Source organism: Athene noctua, chromosome 23 (assembly GCF_965140245.1).
Source record: "Athene noctua chromosome 23, bAthNoc1.hap1.1, whole genome shotgun sequence".
Lineage (NCBI taxonomy): Eukaryota > Metazoa > Chordata > Aves > Strigiformes > Strigidae > Athene > Athene noctua.
The window spans coordinates 2,269,140-2,290,934 of record NC_134059.1 but is presented as its reverse complement, the minus strand read 5'-3'; the positions used below and the strand labels follow the sequence as shown (position 1 = coordinate 2,290,934).

At 41.8% G+C, this 21,795-nt stretch overlaps 1 protein-coding gene across 3 annotated transcripts in view; it reads right to left on the bottom strand.

Annotated features, from left to right (window-relative positions):
* Nucleotides 1–362: 362 nt before the first annotated feature.
* Nucleotides 363–21,795, bottom strand: part of KDM5B (lysine demethylase 5B) — a 56,949-nt gene continuing 35,516 nt past the window's right edge. For all 3 annotated transcript variants that reach the window (XM_074925380.1, XM_074925382.1, XM_074925381.1), the window contains 14 exons: nt 21,342–21,536; nt 20,815–20,996; nt 20,045–20,169; nt 19,582–19,732; nt 15,772–15,886; nt 13,417–13,772; nt 12,150–12,288; nt 9,661–9,840; nt 8,646–8,804; nt 6,347–6,832; nt 3,910–4,021; nt 2,409–2,563; nt 1,542–1,868; nt 363–871 (listed from right to left, as the gene is read on the bottom strand). In XM_074925380.1, coding sequence (XP_074781481.1) covers nt 734–871; nt 1,542–1,868; nt 2,409–2,563; nt 3,910–4,021; nt 6,347–6,832; nt 8,646–8,804; nt 9,661–9,840; nt 12,150–12,288; nt 13,417–13,772; nt 15,772–15,886; nt 19,582–19,732; nt 20,045–20,169; nt 20,815–20,996; nt 21,342–21,536 — 2,820 coding nt within the window. In that variant the 3' untranslated portion in view covers nt 363–733. The remainder of the gene's footprint in view (nt 872–1,541; nt 1,869–2,408; nt 2,564–3,909; nt 4,022–6,346; nt 6,833–8,645; nt 8,805–9,660; nt 9,841–12,149; nt 12,289–13,416; nt 13,773–15,771; nt 15,887–19,581; nt 19,733–20,044; nt 20,170–20,814; nt 20,997–21,341; nt 21,537–21,795) is intronic.

The window sequence follows — 21,795 nt, the reverse complement described above, 5'->3', positions numbered from 1 at the left end:
AAAAACACCAACATTTAATTTTATAACATAACCAGGGGTTTATTCCACAATATAAACTGCAACATTTGATACAAGCTACCCAAAAAAGGAGAAAGCCAAAATACAGCTGTGGCAATTACTTTACAGACCTTTTTTTTTTTTTTTTTCCTGTCTTCTACATCACTGGGCCATCAGTGACACTAGGATCTAACATTTGCCTTCTGTACATCAATCAATGCTAGAAGCAACACGCTGTTCAGAATTATCATTCCAGTCACTGAAACCAGACATAGAAGTTATTGCTCAGATAAATAAACCTATTCTACGAAAAACAAAGTGGAAAAAAACTAAAGTCTCCAAAGGGTTTAAAGAGTAAACAGGGATTTCCTCAAAAGAGGATTTATTGGAAAATTCATGGTGCAGGGTTTTTTTGCACCTAAACCAAGCTGAATTAAATACGCCGGTAAATCCCAGAGAGGTAATTTAATGCTGTACAAGAAAAGGTGCATGTTTCAAATGCCTTCCAAATTGGTGGAAACCCCTGCTAAACAGTCAGCATCTCAAACCTCAACAACCACAAACAGATCAAGGGAAAATACAAAAGTGTCAAAAATTGTTTTGAGTTCTGGAAAATGATCCCATAAGGATAGAAGTAGCACCATTTGCAATCTGGTTCTTAAACCAGCCCATGTGGCTTTATTGAAAAACTCTGATAACTTTATTTACTCAAGTCCTGAACGGTTTATGGGGAATTTTACTTCCGATATTGAGAGTCCTTCCCAGTGCAGCTGATGCAGATGTAGTCCTCCTTCTCTGCCATTTCTGGAGAGATGCCCACACACACCTGGTGGAACCACTGGTTGCAGCTGCCATCACACTGGACCCAATCCACCTAACAAAGAACAGACAAACTGGTGTTCAGAGAAGGACCAAGCAAACAAAGCATTCACTAGTCATTTGGGGGCTTTTAAGCTATTTAAATGAGCCCAAAACGTCCCATTCTACAGCTGGCCAGTGCTGGATATTCAACTCATGCTCACTGTTCTCTGGGCTGCTGCAGTCCAGTCCCCCTGAAGCTGAGAGCAGGGCACACGCCTCCCTCACCCATCCTGTTGCTTTCCCACCTGTAGCAAGGTTGTGGGTGGCAACTTCCCCATGGCACCCCCCCAGCCTCCTGGGGATGCCCCTCTTCTCCTTTTCCAGTACGGGTGGGCCGTGCAGAGCCCCAAGGCACTGCCCCATCCACAGAAAGGCTACAACCCATAAAGTCTATCTATACCCGGATTTCAAGAGCAGAGATGAACACTGTGTCTGCACAGTCCCCACATCTTCCTTCCAGTTCTGTGCAGAGGTTTTGATGTCCACTGCCTCCCCCAGGCCCAGCTGCACGGCTGCTCTTGGAGAAGGTGGGACGGTTCGTTTCTAAACGTGTCCCAGCAGCAGCAGCCACTGTCTCCGGGTTACTAAGTGCCTCTGCTCTCTCTGTAAACAGTATTTCTGCAGCCAAACAGTTTCAGGTTGTCTGAATACGCCAGCACCACAGCGGGTCTGCCTCTACTGACCTCATCTCCCTCAGGCTGGAGACAATTCACAGCAGGGCAGATGGCATCTTCATCCTCAGAATCCTCCTGCTCAGAGAATGACAGGTCTGAGGGAAGCAAGTGGCTTTCACTGGAACGCTGCACCTCAAAGAGACGCTCCCGCTCTCTCTCCAGTTTGTTAGTGCAGATATCCTTTGAGTGATTCAGTTTCAGTTTCTTCTTTTTGGGTGTTCTCACTTTTTTTACTCTTGCTCTCTTCTCATCACAGAAGCTCTCTCTCTCGAAACGCCGTTTTAGTTTTCTCTCCATGTAACTAATTCCATCCTTTTTTCCTCGGCAACACTCATTCTATTGGAAAGAGATTTTGGCAAAAGTTTAAGAATGCAACTAACACTCATTATCCTGTTATTCCATACCCTGCTTTTAGGAACAGGCTTAAGTAAAAGTGCACTGTTTGACAGAGTGATGCCTTTTCAGCAGAAGCAGGATATGTAAGGGGCACAAAGGATAGGGTCACACCCCAGCGACAGAATTTATAGAAAAAAAGATTCTCATTTCCTGCCCGAGTCCACTGCTTCAGAGGCAGCTCTCTCAGAAAGCCTCTTCAACACAGGACAAGAGTCAAATTAGGATAGATGTACTTAAAATAGAGAGTGGCCATAAAAAACAGATTCAAACTGCAAAAAATACATTAGGCCACAAATTACATTCAACAGTTTGTAACAGATTTGTTAAGTTACCAACTTCTTGACCCCTTTTGCACAAGGAAACTATATTTTCCTGAAAGTACAGACACACATGCACAAACCTCTTTGTAAAGCTCATGGGCTCAGGCAGAGCCTCTACTCCAACGTGACCCCAATCTCACTGCTGTTGTCAGACACTTGCCTTTTCATTTGTCGGTCCAATGGATGACCTCTGCTCTGTTTGCAAAACAGGGCTTTGCTTTGTGAATAGGATCTGGTACAGCTCCTGTATTTCAGGCAGAGAAACCTGTAGCAGCTGGGCTTCCATCATCAGCTCATCCAGCTCTGTGCTAATGACTATTATGAAAGACAGGGAGAGAGGAGAAAAGGAATTCTTCAGTGTCAGCACTGATGAGAACTGCACAGATAATGAAAATTCTTCTCTGGTAGCACATTAACAAAAAACTGTGAAAGACTTTTTTAAATCTGCAACTGTATGAATTAACTCTTTATCTGTTCCCTCTTCACGGCTCATTTTTAACACCAGGGTTAAGAAGGATAAAGGCTTGCACCGAAGTTACTGCACTGTGGCTCAGTAAGGCTCACATGCTTGCATTTCTTGCTGGTTAGAGAATAAGCAGTTGCCATCATTCCTGGCAATTTCTCCTGCTTCTGAAGCTACAAGAACTGTCAGGATCCCCTCACTATGTAACAAGTGGGTACAACGAACAAACAGTGCAATCTGTACGTGAAGCCAAGAGAGGAGAGGAAAAAAAGCTGAGGGGATGAGCCTTGCAACTGAGTCCTGCTGTGCTGCTATCAAGCTTCAAAACTTGCACTGGGCTTTTGAAATAGTCACAGCAAGGGGGGTGCAAAATCATCATCTAAATAACAGCTTTTTAGTATAGTATTCAGTACAATTCAAATATGGCCTGAAAAATAAACCTGGTTGTACAAAACTGCCTTGTTTGATTTTAACTGTAATGTTAAACTGAAGTGTCTTGTGCAATATTATTATGGACTAAGCTTCACTGATCTGAGAACATGAAGGTAAGGCTAGATTTGCATCCTTGGAGTATTATGCATCATGAGGAAAGAAATGATAAATAACTTATTTTACAGTCATAAACCAATGTAATTTATAGCATGTTTGTGTTAGTCCAACAAACACAAAGGCTAAGCTAGGAAGGATGCTGAACCTGCACTGAGCAAACCCGCACAGCAGCAGCCACAGCAGCTGAGAAAACTCAAGTCTCTGTGACTGACAGCTGTGCTGTAGCAAAACTTACGTGGATTCATGTCCTGTGGATACTCCATGGGCTCCAGTACCACTTCCCTATGTTGTTCCCATCCACCTTCTACAATTAAATAGTCTCTCCCCCCCAATTCCCACTCCTGCAGCCCGTCGTGCTGGGCATGTGGGAAGGGGCCAGCTCTCCACCGATACCCTCTTGTCCTACCACGCCACATCTTTTTATGACGTGGGAAATTTGTATAATTGAGAAATTTACACCACCACCACCCCCCCCCAAAGCTGGACATAAAGTTTCAAAGCTGCTGAGGGGATGGAGAAGCAACCAGACACACTGTGCAACCACATGCATCCCTGCCTCAGCCTTCTCCTGTTGACCAGAACAACTCTATTCTTCACCAAACACAGGGGAAAAAGCAAAGGGGAAAAAAACAAAGTGAAGATTACAAACCATGAAGTGGGATGCAGTGCTGTCCTGTAGAAAATGGAGAATGTAAATATATGGTTCTGTTATCCCAGTCATGAGGCATGGAGAATGACATTGCTCCAATTGTCTGGGAAACCTATAAAAGAAAACAAAATACACAGATATTTTCACTAAACATATGGTTTTGAAGTGTCAAATAACTGCAACAGAATCAATACTTGTTTCTCTTACAATTGCTTAAATCTTGTATTCTTGGAAACTGCTCAATCTAATACACCCAAATCCTTCATCCTACACCTGAAAATAGGCAAAAGCAACTTTATTGCCAGAATTCTTAGCTGTGAATTGTCATGTCCACGGTGATCAGAAACTGGCCCTAGCTCATGCTCCACCCACCAGAAGCAAAAGAGCCTGTGGAGCAGAGACAACACAGGCAGAGTCACTGAGGGATCCTCGCGGAGTTGTGGAAGCGAGAGCTTCAGCTCCAGAGCTGACACAGGGTAAATACTACAGCTTCCTCCTTTTGTTCACAATAAAGAAGTGATTTCTCACTGCCTTGATCCGATGAGACATCTAACCATTCTGAAGCACTTCTCTCTACCTCAGCAGGTGCAGAAGACATGCCAATGGCAAAACATGCACTTACTTAGGCAAAGGTCACTTATGCAAGCCAGCAAGTGTCAGGTTTGGACTCACAAGTGTCAGAAAGGCATCTCTCCCTGATATACCAAAATATTGTCTACCTCACTAATGCAGGTGTGTCTAGGCTCCTTTCAAAATCTGGCTCTCATCAATTCTCACAGCTCTTTTAAAGTGAATTTCTCAAACTCATCTAAATGCTCCACGTTCTTCACTTTGGCCAGTGCCAAATAAGCCCAAGTCCAAGGGTTACTGCTACAGGCTTCTCAGAGAATAAGGATGTTGGATTACCCCAGAAAACAGGGAAAATAGAATTGTGACAGGACAGCAACACGGAGACACCGGATTCACTGAAAAACCACCTCTGATCCATGGAGACCAAAGCTGTAGCTCAGTGCCTGAGCCGAGCTGGCCCTGGAGGCCACCTCTGACCTGCCCGCAGTACCACTGTCTGCGGGAGGGCTCCTCAGCTCAGGCACAGCGAGGCCCGTGCTCAGGCACTCTTCTGTTGAGCTTCCCAGGGACTCCTGATTGGGAAATGTGGTCACAAGGACCTGAACTGGCTCTGCTAGAGCTACCTGCATTTAGGAGGTTTGCTGACTTGAGCTCCAGACCACACAAAATGGGTTACACTGCTTTCAGGTTGGAGGAACCTCACAATGCCACACTGCGCTAATAAAAACTCTGCTAATAAAACTAAGCTTACTGTTTCCATTTCTGACTCACATATCAACTTACGTGCCCAAAATCTTGCCCAGTTTTTTTCTGCTATACTAGCTGGTCTAGTGAAAAGATACTTTCAAAGCTCAATTATCAGAAGAATTCTCATAGATGTCTAAATATCATCTTAATTTCTAAAACTATGCTTCCCTATTTGAAAAATGTGGTCAACGCAAGCAACTTGGTATAGCTGAGCTACTGGAGAAGCAACTACAAACCTCTCCAAGTATGTGTGGCACATTTTATGTTCTACCATAACTGAACAGGAAATCACAAACACACAAACTAACTGTAACAGGGTTGGACTAGCAAAACTAAGGTGTTTTTCAATCAGAAAGTAAAAGCAACAGGGTGAATTTCATTCTGGGGTGTTTTATGTTCTTTATGCTGCACAGATCTTTTATTTCAGATTTTTTCTGCATTTAGTATTTCAGGAAAACTAGAAATGTTTAACCCATTTCCCACTTTCCCTGTGCTTTCTGCTGAAAGGTCTTTACTGGAAGTTTGAAACTCCTTCATGACCACATCTGAAACAGTTACTGTAGCTTAACTCAGTAATACTAGCAGAATATTCAGCTTAGGAGTTCTAGTCTAAGTGATAAGGAGAAGGAGGAGCAGCAATGGATGAAGATACCCTGTTGAAAACAACCTCATCTGAGATCTAAGCTGGTAACGCACTGGACAGTTTGTGCCTCGGTTACTAAATCTCAACACTTAAAACTGAAATACTTGTAAGAACAGAGTATAAAGACTAACTGAATACTAAGCACTCTGGAAACAATAGCTGTAGCAACTCTGTCATGAATAGTGTCCCATCAGAGCGTAGGAGCTGGGAGGAGGAGAAGGGAAAACAGACCCTTTAGGAGCGACTGTTCCCAGGACTCCGTCAGGAGAACACGAAGCTGCTGCTGGAGGACACACACACATATCCCTGTCTAACTGTCAGGGCAGAACCCCAACTCTTTCTATCAGTAAAGCAACACAGGGTTTGCCTTGCCAGGATCTGTATGCTGATACAAGGAACCCAAAACCCAGTGAGCTGTTACAGACTGTTCTTGCTGACCACCCACCACCAGGAAACCCAGAAACAGCTCAGCCTCACCTTGTTTGTCTCTGGCAATTGGCCTGCTGTGGCTTGCCATCTGTTGTACAATAATCCTGAGCCAACTTTGTCTTGTATAAGTTTTAGATTCCCTGAATATAACATTTGTTGTGCTCTGTGCTGCCAGTTCACAGTTCTCTCGATCATATACCGTAAAGCATCCCCCTCGGGGAGCCGCACCCGGATGCGCTGCAGGGAGGCCAGCAGTGGTAAGATCTTCTCTAACGGCGGCTTTTCTGAGCGGTGACAGTGTGGACAGAGCCACACACGAGGTCCCTGCAAAACGTTGGGCACGGAAACACAGCCGGTATGGAAGAACCCTCTGCAGAGTTCACACTGTATCATCGGAGCAGCCGGCTCCTTCTGGCACAGACAGACTTTCAGTTCTGTGTCCTCTTCGCTAGACAACACCTTCACTTCGTTGGCTGCTCGCAGAGAACGCAACGCTTCCATTTCCTTTAATCGGGCTTCCCCAAGTGTAGCCATCTAAAAGGGAGTTCAAAGAAAGGGATGTCATCTCGAAAGGAACATCACTCATTAGAAAGATGATGACCTCTGCACAATCACCTTCTTCAGATACATCAGCGAGTACTTCACATCGTTAAGAAGCTCCTCGCCCCTCTCTGCCTTCAAAGCTTTGGAAGTCTGAAGCAAAGCAGTTATTAGGATGTGCAGTTATGTGACCAGTTTCCTTCTGTTTTCTCATCAGGCCCACGGATACAAAACACTCCTTTGCAAAAAAATATCCTCCTCACTCTCTCCCTTCCTCTCTGTTCCAAATCCTTCATGTTCTATACTACAAAACCATTACCCTCATTCAAGCAGTTTAGACACCGAAACAAGTGCAGATTTGGCTTGCAGGTACTTCTCTATGAACATGTCTCTCAAATATGTGGTCTGCCTCTGCATAATCCTAACACACATCCGGACAGCTTTCAGAAACACAGATGCATCTCTGGTAACTACCTTGCACAGACTGTCAAGTGCAGAGGGCCCTGATCTATGTACTCGCTTCTGGGGTTTGTAAACACCAAGTGAAATTCAGGTGTAGTCCTGAATGTGTTGTTTGTCCTTTCTACAGCTGCTCGTGATCCTTTTTTTCAGGAATCCTTAGCATTAGCTGCTCTTAAAGATAGCAATAGATTTGTTTCAAAAAGGCTATTAGTAGAATTTATAAGTTACAGCTGCTATGTGGTTTATTATGTATATAAAAATAAACGTATACAGAAGGGTTTAAAATTTTAAAAAGCAGTTATTTCACATATCATGGCCTTGAAATGTGATGACTAGAGAAAAATCAGGTACACAAAAATTAAGACAACTGTGTCCTGCGTGGGCAGAGATGGACTCGGGCACAGCACACCCCCCGACGCACGCACAGGTGCTCAGCACTGCAGCTCCAGCGCTGGGCTGGGAGAGTATCCAAACCTTCACTGCAAGAAGACTCCTGTTCCCCTTGTGTCAGAAGCAAAACCTACCGCACTAAATGGAGGTGTTTTCCTGGGTGCAGTGCATGCGAGTGTCCTTCTCTCTCTCCCAACTATTACGAGAGATTATCCAGCCAAAGAGGAGAAGGGTGTGTGGTTCAGAGGACACAGTCTGTAAGTCTGGATTTCCAGACAAGAGAGGCCAAAACCAAACACTGAACATACAGGTCTCAAGTAGCTGCCACAGGTTAAAACTTAAATGTCCCATAGCCAAAGGGACAATTATATTCAAACCCTACCAAATCAGTCTATCGCCCCTCATTAATCATGGGACATGTTTTAATCTGATCATGGTGGAGTCTCTGAAATAGGTCTTTTGGGATGAAGCACTTTACCACCAGTGACTAAGTCTGCTCCATCCAGAACTAGTGTTTTATTGACTTCATAATGCATGAAGATTTCTTCAATTATTTATGGTGTTTGTTTTAATTATAAATGGGTTTGGGTTATTGCGTTCTTTGAAGGGATCAGACTTGGGAAAACCCTATCCTATCTTTAATGAGGTTTTGGTATGGTGGAGGAAAATAGGTCTCAATTTCTTATTTTCCTCTGCTTTGTCAGGCTACAGACATTGCCTGGCAAACTGTAAGGCTACTTCATGCACAAAGACAACACACATTTTTTCCACTAAAAGCAATTTTGGAAAGTCTGACACAAGCACAGAAAAGCACAGTCTTAGAAGTCCTCCTGCAGAACAGCGCAGCAAGCAGAAAAGAATGGAAGGTAACACTTCTGCATGAGAGGCAAACATAAACAAAGATTTGAAGAAATTAGAAGAAACTCCAGTTCAAAAAAAATCTTAAACCACATACCGCAGATGCAGTATCTTTGCTCTCAGAGAGTGCCCTTTCCAAGTCACTCAGAGTCTCTAGCTTAGTGCTTTTCTTCTTTCCACTCGGCACTGGCTCCTTCAACTTCTTCTGCTTTCTCTTCAGATTCAGCATTCCAATATCACACCGGGGACATAACACCTGATGGACAGAAGAGCAGTATTGCCTGCAACACTTTTAATGCATTCCCCCTGCCCTAACACAGCCACATACAACTGGTTAGAACAAGGATTCCTGGAGTTTTTTCCAATCAAAGATTTAGGAGACTAGGATGAGGTTACGTGGAAAATGGGGAGAGCTGGAAGATCAAAAATTCAATTTTATAAAATGGGCAGACCAGAAACACCTCCCTGTTTGATTCAGATCGCTGCTATATAGAGACAGCTGATACACTGAATAGCCTTCAGGCAATTTAAGCTGCAAGCCCAGGATTCCAGGGGCTGCCCTGGATTTCTCTCTGTCCTAACAGAGAGGAGGGCAGGGGGTGTAAGAGGGTCTCAGCGTAGGCTAGAGGGTGTGGACTGTCCCAGAACTGCAGGTGTTCACACACGTGCAGCAACAGATTCAGAAGGCCAGCTAAAGCAGCTACAGCCTCACCCTTATCACAGCTAAACTGGAGGTGGATGAAGCAGGTTTGAACCTGCACTCCAGCAGCTGCAGCCTAATGTGCTGAAGTAAATTCAGTGCCGTAAATATGTCAATATTCTCATATTCATACTGAAAGTATCAGATTGTGGCATGGCATGCTCTCATTAGCCACTGATTAAAAAGAATAGAAAAATCATAGCTAAATCTTAAGCATTTAAAAAGTTTTAAATTATCATTGAAAGTATAGGTCAATCTAATAAAAATTATGTTAAAATAGGTAATATAATACCTAAAACAATTCTGCAAATATACTTAATATTTACTGCTACTTCATGAGTTAATAGTGTAACTCTGATGTGGTTTTGCTGTGGCATGAAGGGTGGTCTTCTCTAGAGCTGAGATCACTTACCTCCAGAAGAGAATAAGGGGAATTCTCACACAGAAATGTGTTAGCTGCACACTCCTTCCATGCTTGAACTTCAGACACCAAGGACTCCAGCCTCGGCAGGTAGTCCAGATGCACTGGAATAGATCGACCTCTTGTGACAAGTTCTGCTAGTGTGTCCAGTACAGGCACGCGTCCTCCAACCTGGCAGATTATAAATTAAGAAATGCTTGATGTATATAAAATATACCACTTCCATGAATCACAGCAAGTCATTTAGATTAATTGAAGGTAGAACTTGTAAAAACAAATTTACTGCCGAGACACTTCAGTCACCTCTATAGCTGTTATTCCAGCATTTGTGCTTCCCATGCTCTAATCATTAAGTACAGACAAAACTAATAAAACACTTGGGGAGGGTATAGGGGGGGTGGAGAATATACTTACCAAATGAGAGTTTTGGTTTTTTTTAAAAGAAGACACTGCCAACAATATAAGCAGACTGCCAATCTAACAATCTGCATTCACAGCAGAAAATCAAAATAATTTTGAAATAGACCCAGAAGGCAAGTCTAACCCAGTCCCTGCCATGCCGAAAGCAAGGAACCATCTCAATATCCAATGAGCCATCTGAAAGCGATCTCTGTGCGTTCACTGAGCAGCCTATGCCTAAGGCAACCCAGTCAGACGAGCAGCAGTAAAGCAGCACTGAGAGGTAATTTCTAAAATAGGCAGTGATGGGGGACTCGAGAACTATTCATCCAGAATAACCCCAACATCTCTAGCAGCAAAACTCAAAGTACTGATAACCAAGAACTTTCTGCAAGTCACAATGACTGCAGGCATTTACTAAAATCTTCGCAGAACAGAAGCAAAAATTCTTGGCACATACAGACACATTTTTCCATATTCAGGAGGCAGAATTTCAGAATCCAAACCACAAAATTAGCAAATGCCAAGAACAATTCACCTAAGTCCTCTTGAGACAGCCCTCAAACAAAAGTTAGTATTCCATGAACTTTATTCCTTCAAAATTTTTAAGCCCAGGACAAGTAATTTCTTTAAATAAAAGCTTCTTGAACTAAAAATAAGTTTTTATTAAAAGCCCAATTTAAGTCAGATATGCCTGAAAATACAGAGTTCACTTTATAGAAAAAAATGACAAATGAAAATACCAGGAAATCTTTGGCAACTTTTATCAAAAAGTGAACTCAGGGCTACCCCAGTCCCACCCTTTGCTGGTCCGCGCAGTCCCACTGACCCCTGGCTCGAGCACTTGCCAGGCTGAGCCATGAACCACTTCAAGGAGTCAGGCCAGGCTACAACTGCTCACGGGGCTTGAACTGGCACAGCACAAGGCGGGCAGTGGGAAGAGAGAAGAGGGGAGAGTTAAGCTGCCACTGAACTGTAAAAGATGCAAAGAACCTTAAAAAAATACAGGTGAGGAAACTGGGAAGTGCCAGAAGCCAAGGTGAAAACCTTCCTCTTTATCAGGCTCTGGTTTTCTTTCTCTGCCGTCAACTTCTTGCTCAGTTCAAGACTTTCAGAGTGTGAACATGGAAATGGAAATCACACAAAGCTGGAAGAAGTCTTAAAAATGGAAGAGGATGGAGAAAAGATGGAAGGAAGAGAGGGAAATCAAGTTAACCTCCATCTCAAAATTCAGACAGAATTGCTATAAAATCGCAAGTATTTTAATCTCTGCAATTGAAGGCTGACCATAGAGGAATAGAACAGCCTTGAGACTGGCCATGCTTAATGGCTAACAAACGAAGGAATACCTCTCCATCACAGGATGTCTGAAACATCACTAATGATACAGATATGGAAACAGCAAGGGAATTCTATGGGGTCTCAGAAGAGGCAATTCCACCACAGTAAGTATTAATATCCTTGTATCCTCAGGTCTTGGTGAGAGGCATGCTCCAGAAAGGTGCATTCAGAACTGGAGAAAATACAAGGATAGAACTCTTGTGTGATCAGGAATATTCCTGGAATAGGATTTTTTTTTTTTTTTAAGAAGATGCTAGAGCAAAGTTATTTGTTTAATCAAGCAGATGAAGGCTTTGCTCTAGCATCTTCTAAATTAGTGATTTAGGGGATTTGTTTATTCAGGAGTCAGCAACAGAACCTGCTCCATACTATGTGTTTCAGGAATGCAGTAGGGTGCAGAACGGTACACAGAAATATGATTACCAGGCAATTGTTACTAATCAAACTGAGCAAAATTTAAGGTAAAGTTCCATAATATAGTATTTTTTAACTTTAGATTTTTGTTAATAGATTTTATTGCAAAGGTGAAGAAAGACAAATCAGGTCCAGAAACAGAAGTAAAAACTATAGCACTGCTCAGAGTGTAACTGCACCGTGTCTAGGGCAACAGATGTTACAGATGAAGCATTCTTAATTCTGTACAATACTGAAGCACCAAGTGCACACAACAGAGTGTAGGTCTGTTACACTGACAGGGGTTACTATCCCTCACCACACAGCCAAGAGCAGAGTTTACAGACCTGCAGAGCTTCCACCTCCTGCAGCCAGTCTTTGGCCTTCTGCACCGCGTCCTTCAGGGCAACACCATTTGGGAGATAGGCTGGGATCTCCTCTATTTCTTTCACTGCTGCTACAAGACTGCTCAGGGACTGCCGTGGTCTGCATAAACAAAACATCTCAGAATGTAAAACACTCACTGCAATACAATTGGGGTTATTCTACCCATCTGGCTTATTAAAACCAAAGGGTTACACCAAATAATGACATTATGTCCAGTACTAGAGACACTTACTGTACAGCCAGGGCATTAGTAACACAGGGATGATTTTAGAAATGTATATTTGCTTGCTATAGACTGCTACTAGAAATATTCACACATTGGGGTTTATGGGAGATTTAATATTTATGAACTTTTGAATGACAGAACCTTGGCTCCTCAAACACACACTGAACCCTAAAACAGTACCAGCTAAGAGATTCTATACTAGAAGGTTAAAAAACCCCACAAGATGGCTTTTCTGTATTTCAGAATTTGATTTTGACATTTTAAAAAGGCACAAACACAATGGCAAGCTTATTCCAGTTTTGTGCTCTATGAAGTTATCATTTTAAAACAGAACTATTACTAACGTGTAAGAAACACTCAAATGCTTTCATAATTATGAGACTGGGGGAAAAATTTTTAAAAGTATTTAAAAGTCAGGAATCCTGAGAGAAGAAAATTTGCATACAAGTTTGTGCCATCTTTCTGAACTTCAAGTAGACTGTGCTCTCCCCATTGTACTTTATAAATCAGAAAGTCAAAGCAACAAGCAAGAAAATTTTTCTCAGTAAGGATATAGTTGGCTTATTTGCTTCTCCTCTGTACCAACTGATCTGGAAAAATCTCCTCAACATTAGAAATAATCCACATAACAAAATTTTACCAGCTGGAAGCCTATACCTAAGCTCCCTCTGGACATGCACCCTCCAGTCTGACACTGGGGGAGGGAAGAAGGTGGAAAGGAAGGAAGAAGCATCTTAAAATGCTTCCTTATGGCAAAAGGAAAATTTGCACAATGGTAGTGGAGCACCACAAACACTGCAAGCCAACACCAATGTTTAAAATTGCTCAATCACTCATGCCCCTTCTCCATCTTGTCCTTCTGAATGGCACAAGTTTTGCCTTCACGCTGTAAACTGGATGAAAGAGTTCACAAAACAGAGAGAGCCTCTTCAGAAGCCAAATATTTCTATCTTAAACAGCTCACGGAACTACAAAACACAACACTAAGATTTAGCTTCTACCTGGCCTTTATCAGATTTCTGGCTTTGTCATCCCAGTGTTCAGACACAGTAAGGAGCTCCTGCAGCTTCGCCATTGCTTTCTCAACTGCTGGGTAGGGAGCGAGTCCAACACCTGAGTCTATAAGACGTCTCATATCATCCAGAGTAAGAGAGTTTTGGTCTGAGGAAGCCAGCTGCACATCCTCAAGCCAGCGCGCCTGTTCCAGGCGTATCCGCAGTTCAGCCAGTTGGGGCAGATCAACGTCAAAGTCAAAGCTGACATCCAACAGCTCCTGAAGTTCTGCAGCACTAGGCATCTCTTCAGAAAGGAGTTTTTGGCTTTGTTGTTGAAAATCTTCCACACGATCAAGAAGATCCTGAAATACACAGATGCAACAATAAATCAGGAGAAAACCCACTGCCAAATCTCTTAAATGATTAAGTGCAAGTTTAAACATCTAAGTGCAACCCTCCCAGCACACACTACACTATGATACATACAACGTGCACAGCAAACTACCCTGACACCTGGAACACTTGAACAGTGTGTCTTCCACACACAGTGTGGATGGAGATCAGCATCTCCTCATGCATAACGTGTCCACAAGCTTGAGGATTATAGGACAAGGGAATTCCACTCCAAACTCCTCTGAGCTAAGAGCCAGGTGTCGAGAGGAGGACTCAGAACCACAGAAAGGATCTAAAGGGAAACTTTTAAGTGTTTCATCAGTGCTCTTTTCTGGTTTTGTTCTGGAATGATTAAGGTAGCTGAAGAACAACAAGGTTAAGATTAAGGTGGTTTTGAAGAATGTTGAGAAGGGCATAGAGCTTCTGGGGTTCATTTCTGCTGCATCATTAAGGTTTTTGAGCTGGACCATAGTCCCAGTAAGCTACAGGCATTTTATTCTTTCATGGAGTGCAACACCTTCTCTCCCTCCTTATGTCCAACAGCTAATTACGCCAAAAATGTATCTCTGTGGCTGTTTGCATTTCAGCCGGGATAATGGACAGTTAGCCAGTGTAATCTTACTGCAAAGGCTGGAATTATTCTGTATCTAGTCATCCTGCCCTGCTTCTTGTACTGCTAGAATAGCATTTCAGCCAGTAAGTTCTTCCTTCACAGCTGACATCTTGCTGTTTTGCCAGCGAGGTTGTTTGCCAGGTAGGCAATCTCACACATAATGGAAATAAAGCCTTTTTAGAGATATAGTAAATTGTGAACCAATCTCCAGTAACTGTTGGTCATTTATATTAACAGCCTTATTTGCATGACTACATATAATTTAGGATTGTTGAGAATGATATAAAATAATACCCTGACCATATGTGTTTGATATTTCCCTGTTCACGAATGCCAGATGGAGAACAACTGTTTGCATGTCTGGCATTCCTGAACTGCTTTTTAAATAGTGAGATAACTTCAGAATTACAATGTTATAAACAAACAAATAGGATTACATAAAATCTGATTCACATATTCCACACCAGATAAAGCTTCACAATTAATAGTCACAAAGCTGAGTTGAACTGGTCTATCCTGATTCAAAGTCACATGATGCCGTTTGGTCTCTCAGCATTGTGTGGACCCTTAAGAGATAGTTCAGGAGCTGCACACTGCATCTCCTGGTTCCAAGAGTCACAAATATGCAAAGCCCTTCTCCTTTAAGACAGGAATTGCAGCCACCCAGAATTTATGTTCCTTTTTTTTATTACCGCTCAGTGCGATACGCAGCATTTCAGCAAATTCTGACACCAAATCTTGAATTACTTTCAACTTGTCTGAGAGCTGATCATCTGGTGAGCAAATAATCAGCACTAGCTGGTTGTGGGAGACAAAGTGATCTGACTCACTGTCAGCAGCAGGTACTCTGCTAGAACATGTATTTAGGCTGGTAGCTTTGGCTGGTGTTATCTGTGTTGTTTCCTGGAACATGGGTTGACAGGACGAGGAGGTATCTAATTACAAGACTGAGAAAGCAGATTCTGGATTAACAAAGAAGTGATATGAATGGGAGAACTGTCACTCAGAGCACTAAGGAGTTTTGAATATTCTCAGATAAACTTGGCTTCACTCTCAAGAGGAGACTAGTTAACTGGCCCAAACTTTTAATCTGTAGTTACCCAGGCCATCCTGCTGCTTCTTTGAAATTACTTCATACAACTAACATTTTGATTCCTCTATCAGTATAAAAGTCTACTGACCATGAACACCAGCAGGGCAGTAAGCTCCGTTTTTAAGCAACTCAACATGCCCAAGTTACTGACAGTTTAAAGGTATTTATTCTTGGAGCACATATAAGACAGGAGATGAATGAAGTGCAAATACATCGTTGTGACAAATGCTCATGTTTTTTCCCCTAGAATTTTCCGAGTTACCTTCAGTAATGGTGTCTGGCTGAGGACACAGGGTAGAGCATACAGCTGCCTCACGAACAACCGGAGCTCATTCACAGTCAGCTGATTTTGACACTTTCCTCCGCCGGAGCGGTACCTGCAATTACACACAATTCAACTTTGTTGGATGCCACTATCAAATAAAATAAAATCTAAACTTCTCAAACATCTGCTTATGATTTCTTGTAAGTCAAGTTTTACTCACAAATAATAGAATATTCAAAACCATCCAAGCAGCCTAGGGCTTACATACATGGGAAAACTTCAGTTAGCTATAGCAGAACAAGCTATTGTTGAAAATACTCTTTCATATTAAATAGTATTCTGGAACAACTACTCAGCCTTGGAAGAGCACTGGTTATTATGGAATAAAATTAGGCTTTTTTCCAGAACACAAAGCAATTGTGGATAAACTATTCAGTTATGTTGCAATAGCTATTGTAGTAAGCTCTCCCCATGCCCATACCAAAAGAGAACAAATCCCAATTCTGAATGGGTTTTATAGTTACAGGTCATGTAGGCACTTCTGAAAAATCCTCTTTACGCTGAAATCATCGTTTTCATTTTTATCTAAAAGCTTTGTATCAAATGAGTGGCTTATAAGTGTTAACAAATTGGCTAATATTAAAAAACCTCTCTAAACTCAAGCCAATATTAGCTAGGTCTGAGAAGCCGGAACAGAAAAGGAAAGAAATCTCTTACAATGCTGGCTCCAATTTAATCCACAATATGTCATTTAAACAAAAGAGGAAAACAATATCCCAGCAGGATATGCCAGCATGACTGGAATGTGAACACTATAAAATAAATTTCAGTTACTATTCTATGTTAAAAATAATTATTTTTAAAGGATATGCAAGATGACATTGGAAGTTGCAACGTCCACAGTAAGCTGAGCAATAAAATCAATACAAAGGCTCAGGTACAACACAGGCTGCTTTACGGTTGAAAATGTTTTCCTATTTTTTGTGGAAGTTTGGCAGAATTTTCCAGAAAAAGGCACAAGTTATTAAAATAAATATTTACATACATATACATTTGCACACACACACACACACACATATATATATCTAAGCTGCAAAACTGACTGATACAAGATGTTTCTGATAACCAGAAATTGCAGGAGCCTGAAAAAAAGCATTAACAGAAATAAAGCCCACATCCATCCGGGGTTATTAATTACAAAGATCTCTAAGCACAAGGTCTCTAAACTCTTGGACACTAAGAAGCAGAAAAGGTATCCTGAGACCCAAGGAAGGAAGGGGATGGATAGTGAGAACATCCCTTTGTACTTGTGCTGCTGTCGTGCTGTTCCCTTCCAGTGCCAGAGGGGAATGAGGGCCACACTGTCCTTTGGCCCCATTCAGACAACGTTCAGAGAACAATCTGCCAAACAGCATCAGCCAGGACTCTAATCACTGTAAGAACCAATGGAAATAGGGAAGCACGGCCCATCTGCATTTCTTCAGGTACTACAGAGGAGATGGTGAGTCAGAGTCACAGGATTTACCCTAAGAGAATATTTATCATCTGTCTTGGTCTCTTCTCCCCAGGAACTGTGGTGTAATACTATACAGGAGGAGATCCTTGAGCATCACTGACTACCATGATTAACAGGGATGACCCTTCCAGTTGAGTCAAGTCTACTGCATGGCTCTCCTCCAAACTGAGATCAGAACAAAACGCTCAGTCCATACAGGAAAGTTTGTCAAAAGCACCAATCAAACTTTAGGCAGAATCCACAATCCTTCATCACCAACACAGAGCAGCTGGTGTGATGAATGCTGCCCAACATCCTGCAGATAGGTGAACTTCACATAGATGAAACTGCATTTGATAACATGTATTAAGACTCTAAGCACATTATTCTCTCTTTATGTCTTCCTACGTAGGTTATAATCACTCCCCCCTTCAGTCTTTTAAGAAAAAAAAAAAAATCATCAAATAACATGGGTTTTTTAAAGTTCTAATCATGAAGACATGCTACTGGACTTTTCCTAGAAATACGCCAAAAAGACCAAAGGAGAAGTGGTGAGAGAAGAGCTAAAAACACTTTTAGAGCGAATGAGAAATGGAATCCAAGCACTGCCTTGATCCTGTGTAGCGCAACACTGGGTGGATTATTCATCACAGTCTGTAAACCTGAAGGAGCTGTCAAGTACAGCTGTGAAAAAGGCTGGTACACGATCATGGCAACAAGAGAACAGACCAAGTCGAGGAGATGAAGATAAAAGTTACTCCCTGCTCTTTCCAGGCCAAGCAAAGTCAGGTACATGTTAAGAGCAGGACAGACTCTTGGAAGAGCTTGTCTGACACAGAACAGCTGGAAGGGGCCTGGGTGCTGCTCCAAGTTCATCATCAGGAGGCCTGAGCAAATATCAGGGGCAGGAGATCACCCAGACTGGGGATGCCAGAACGAGAAGACATGGCTCAATGCTGAATGAAGGAAGAGATTAGGAGCAGACAAGATCTTCAATAACAGTGCCATGAATCTCTGCACGGGAAATCGTCTATCTGGCAGAAGTCATGTCTGTTGGGGTGCTGAATTTCCTGCTGTGATACTTCTACATTTCTGTGACAGGGGCTTCATCCTCTTGTGTTTGCAAGACAGTGAAGGTTAATTTTTAAGTCCTTTTTTTATGAGTCCTATAATTTTTGTAAGTCCTTTCTACGAAGACTTATGCAAGGACCACTAGGAAGGGAAAGCACAGCTACCAGAATCATGTCTAAATAGTAGTTGGATATTCTACTACCAAAGTCCTTTAAAGTACCGCAAGAACACAGGGAGTGACAAGCTACAAGATTCCTGCTGAGGCAGGCAACATGCAGAAGCCATGCATGTGCAGCTATACCAGCACAAAAACAAGTGCTCTGATAAACATTGTTCAAAGCAGCAGAAACAGGTGAAAATTGTCCAGCTGGGATGAAAGACGAACAGTTTTTCCTGAAGTACTTCACACTGTTAAGACTGTTGGACTTGAGCAATTTCATCCTCCACGTACATAAACCCAAGATTTTCTTAGAAACCTATAATCCCAGAAGACTAAATGCTGCCATTTTAAGTCTGGGTGAAGAATCTGCAACAGAAGATGGTAATTTGTGATCCCCGAGAGAAAGGCTAGTACATCAGTACAGTCACGATCAAACCGATGCAGTGAGGAAATCTGGCCTTGTCCTTCTGGATCTTCTGACTCATTTCAGACATGGAAAGTGCTAGCGGGACCAGACAGCCAGTTCACAAAGAATCTATTACCCAAACACTGCACGGCCCTGTCTTCAAATTCCTCAAGCAAATAACCTGTCTAAAAGATTTAACATAAGTGTCGCCAAAGAAAGAGCAAGTATTTTTCAGACTTCTCATACAGTATTCCCATCATCATCAGCTCAAGAGTTAAGACACTTTATTTTTCCACAAGGCATAAAGTGTAATGAATATAATGACATATGCACCACCGACAGATTTTTAGTCCCCATGGCACAAAGACAAGTGGACTGTATCTTGTTGGGTGTTGCTCTGTCTGGAAATATCACACCAATTTTTCCTTTCGGGGAACATTAGAATGAATTTACTGCCCAACCGTCAAACACAGAGGAAGAAGAGATTGAAAGCTCAGGATGTTTAACTTATTACATGCAGTAGAGGTGAATCTCCCTGAAAAAGATGGCTCTCTTGAGAAGACAAAAAGATTACTTTCATTTTTAAGTCTTACAGAACACTGGCATCTCTCACTGGCCATGGGCATCTATCTTTAGTGACTCAGTTTCATTGCAAACACATACAGTAACATTTACCTGGTTTGTCTTTTGCCATTAAGGAGTTGCTGCGCCACCGAGGCACATTTGTCTGCATCCTGCGTAACCAGTCTGAGATGTCGCAGTAGATCATTGTCTGGAAACTTTTTTATTTCCGATTCTTCTATCAAAGCCTTAAAACTGATGAGACCTTTTGGGAAAGATACTAAGTTAACAAGAGTCTCCCTTTGTGATGGATTTTAAATGGTAAGGCTGAATAAGACAACACAATAAAAACATTTCTATTTCAACTTCAGTTACATTTTGTGTCCAAGTGATTTACAATCTTCTCAGACAGCTTCGCATAATTTCTGGTACTATAACATCTAAAATACTTACCTTAAAACATGAAGTTATATAGGATTTGATTGTCACATAACAGAAGTTGTTAAGGTTCAGAAATTAAAACCAAGAAATTAGTAGTTTAAAATTATTTGAGGGAGACAAAAGGTAAAATACTTACTTTTTTTATTGTTAATTTTTGCATCCAGAGCTTCGTTAACATTGGAAGCCCATTCATTGTATGATTCCGCACGCATCTTCAGCGCGTTCATCATCGGGTAGAGCTCCTCCAGGGTGTAGCGGTAACTACAAGTGGCACAAAATTCAAACTCTTCAGCAAAAACTTGGGGGAGCAGGAGGGTGGAAGGGGAAGGGCATCAAGATGTGTTGGCCCATACAACACAGAAATGATCTACTATGCACCCAGGGTTATATAATTAAGACCTACAACCACACCGTGTTCCTCCCGAGATAATATCAATATTGCAAATGCTGCAAAAAGCAATTTCAACATTACAATTTAAGCAACTGTGAAACTGTCTTAGGGCAAACTACATTCATGCAGGACAAAGATGTAACAAACAATAGGAAAGGAAAGATGACAACAGGAAGGAAAGCAACAAAAGCAAAAATATATTACTCAGCAAGGACTGGATATAAGGGATGATGACCTTGTTGCTATAAATAAAAAAGCAAACTAACTTATCCAGCATTTTTTGTCATTATAGAGCAAGAAGAGCTGAATGCTGAAAAGAAAAGAGTCTTTGTATGTGAGCACAAAAAAGGCACTTTGTGTTGGGGGTAACTGTATTTGCAAAGGACTGAGAGAAACCAAATACCGAGACCAGCACCACTGACAAAACAGAGTAGGCATTAGATTATCAAACCACAATATCTACACGTACAGTAAATATCTCCAGAACACAGCAGTATTTGCTATCTAAAGCTTACCCCAGTTTATATTTGTAGGTGGGACAGGAACAGAGATCCTCGACATGGTACAAGCAGACCAATAACCCGGGTTTGCATGGGCAATAAACAGCAGACATGAAACAAGTGGTTTTACACTTTAAGCACTGTCGCTCATCATCAGGAAACAGCTCAAAAGCAACTCTCTCCGAGTCAGTCACTCCCTGCAAAAGAGCATGTTACATCACTTCAAAGTCTAACGAAGAAGTGATTATTTTAAGCTAAAACATCAGAAGCTAAATTTACCAAAGGAATAATGAAGCTTAGAAATAAGATATTAAAACCAGGTAGACAGAAATGTTAGTTCATGAAAAAACAGCTATTCTGACTAAACTACTGAAAGAACAAACATTACTTTAACAGATACATTCTAAACAATATTAAAGGGCAGATGCTAAAACAAAATGCACAATAAATGATTCTTTACCCAACTGCTCCCCTGACACTGCTCCTCAGGAAGGTACTACGTAGCTCTAAGTCACTGACAACACATATCCCCTACAACTCACCAGTTTATCGACCTTCTCACGCAACCTCTTCTCATCTTCAATCATAATAGCCATGTCTTTCTGAACTGTAGATGCTACCACAACATCAAGAACATCTGCTTTGGAAGCCATTTTACAGATCATCTCATCATGAGAAAACACACAGTAACGGTTTAGCAGACGGTAATGTTCCACACATTGGCGACCCAATGGCAGCTGCATTGGAAAACATTAAATACATGAATTAATTTATTCTGAAAACTACAGTAAGGTACTGACTTTTTAGGCTACTAATCAAAAACTATCCAAATGAATGGCCAAGACAAATCCTTCTAGCAACAATATTAGTAACTCAGAATGTAAACCTGGAGAAATCAAGATGCTGAGTTCTTGTAAACCAAGACTGCTTATAATTCTTTTAGAGTGGACACTGGATGCAGCGTGTTTAAGCTGTGTTCACAGGGGGAATGCACTG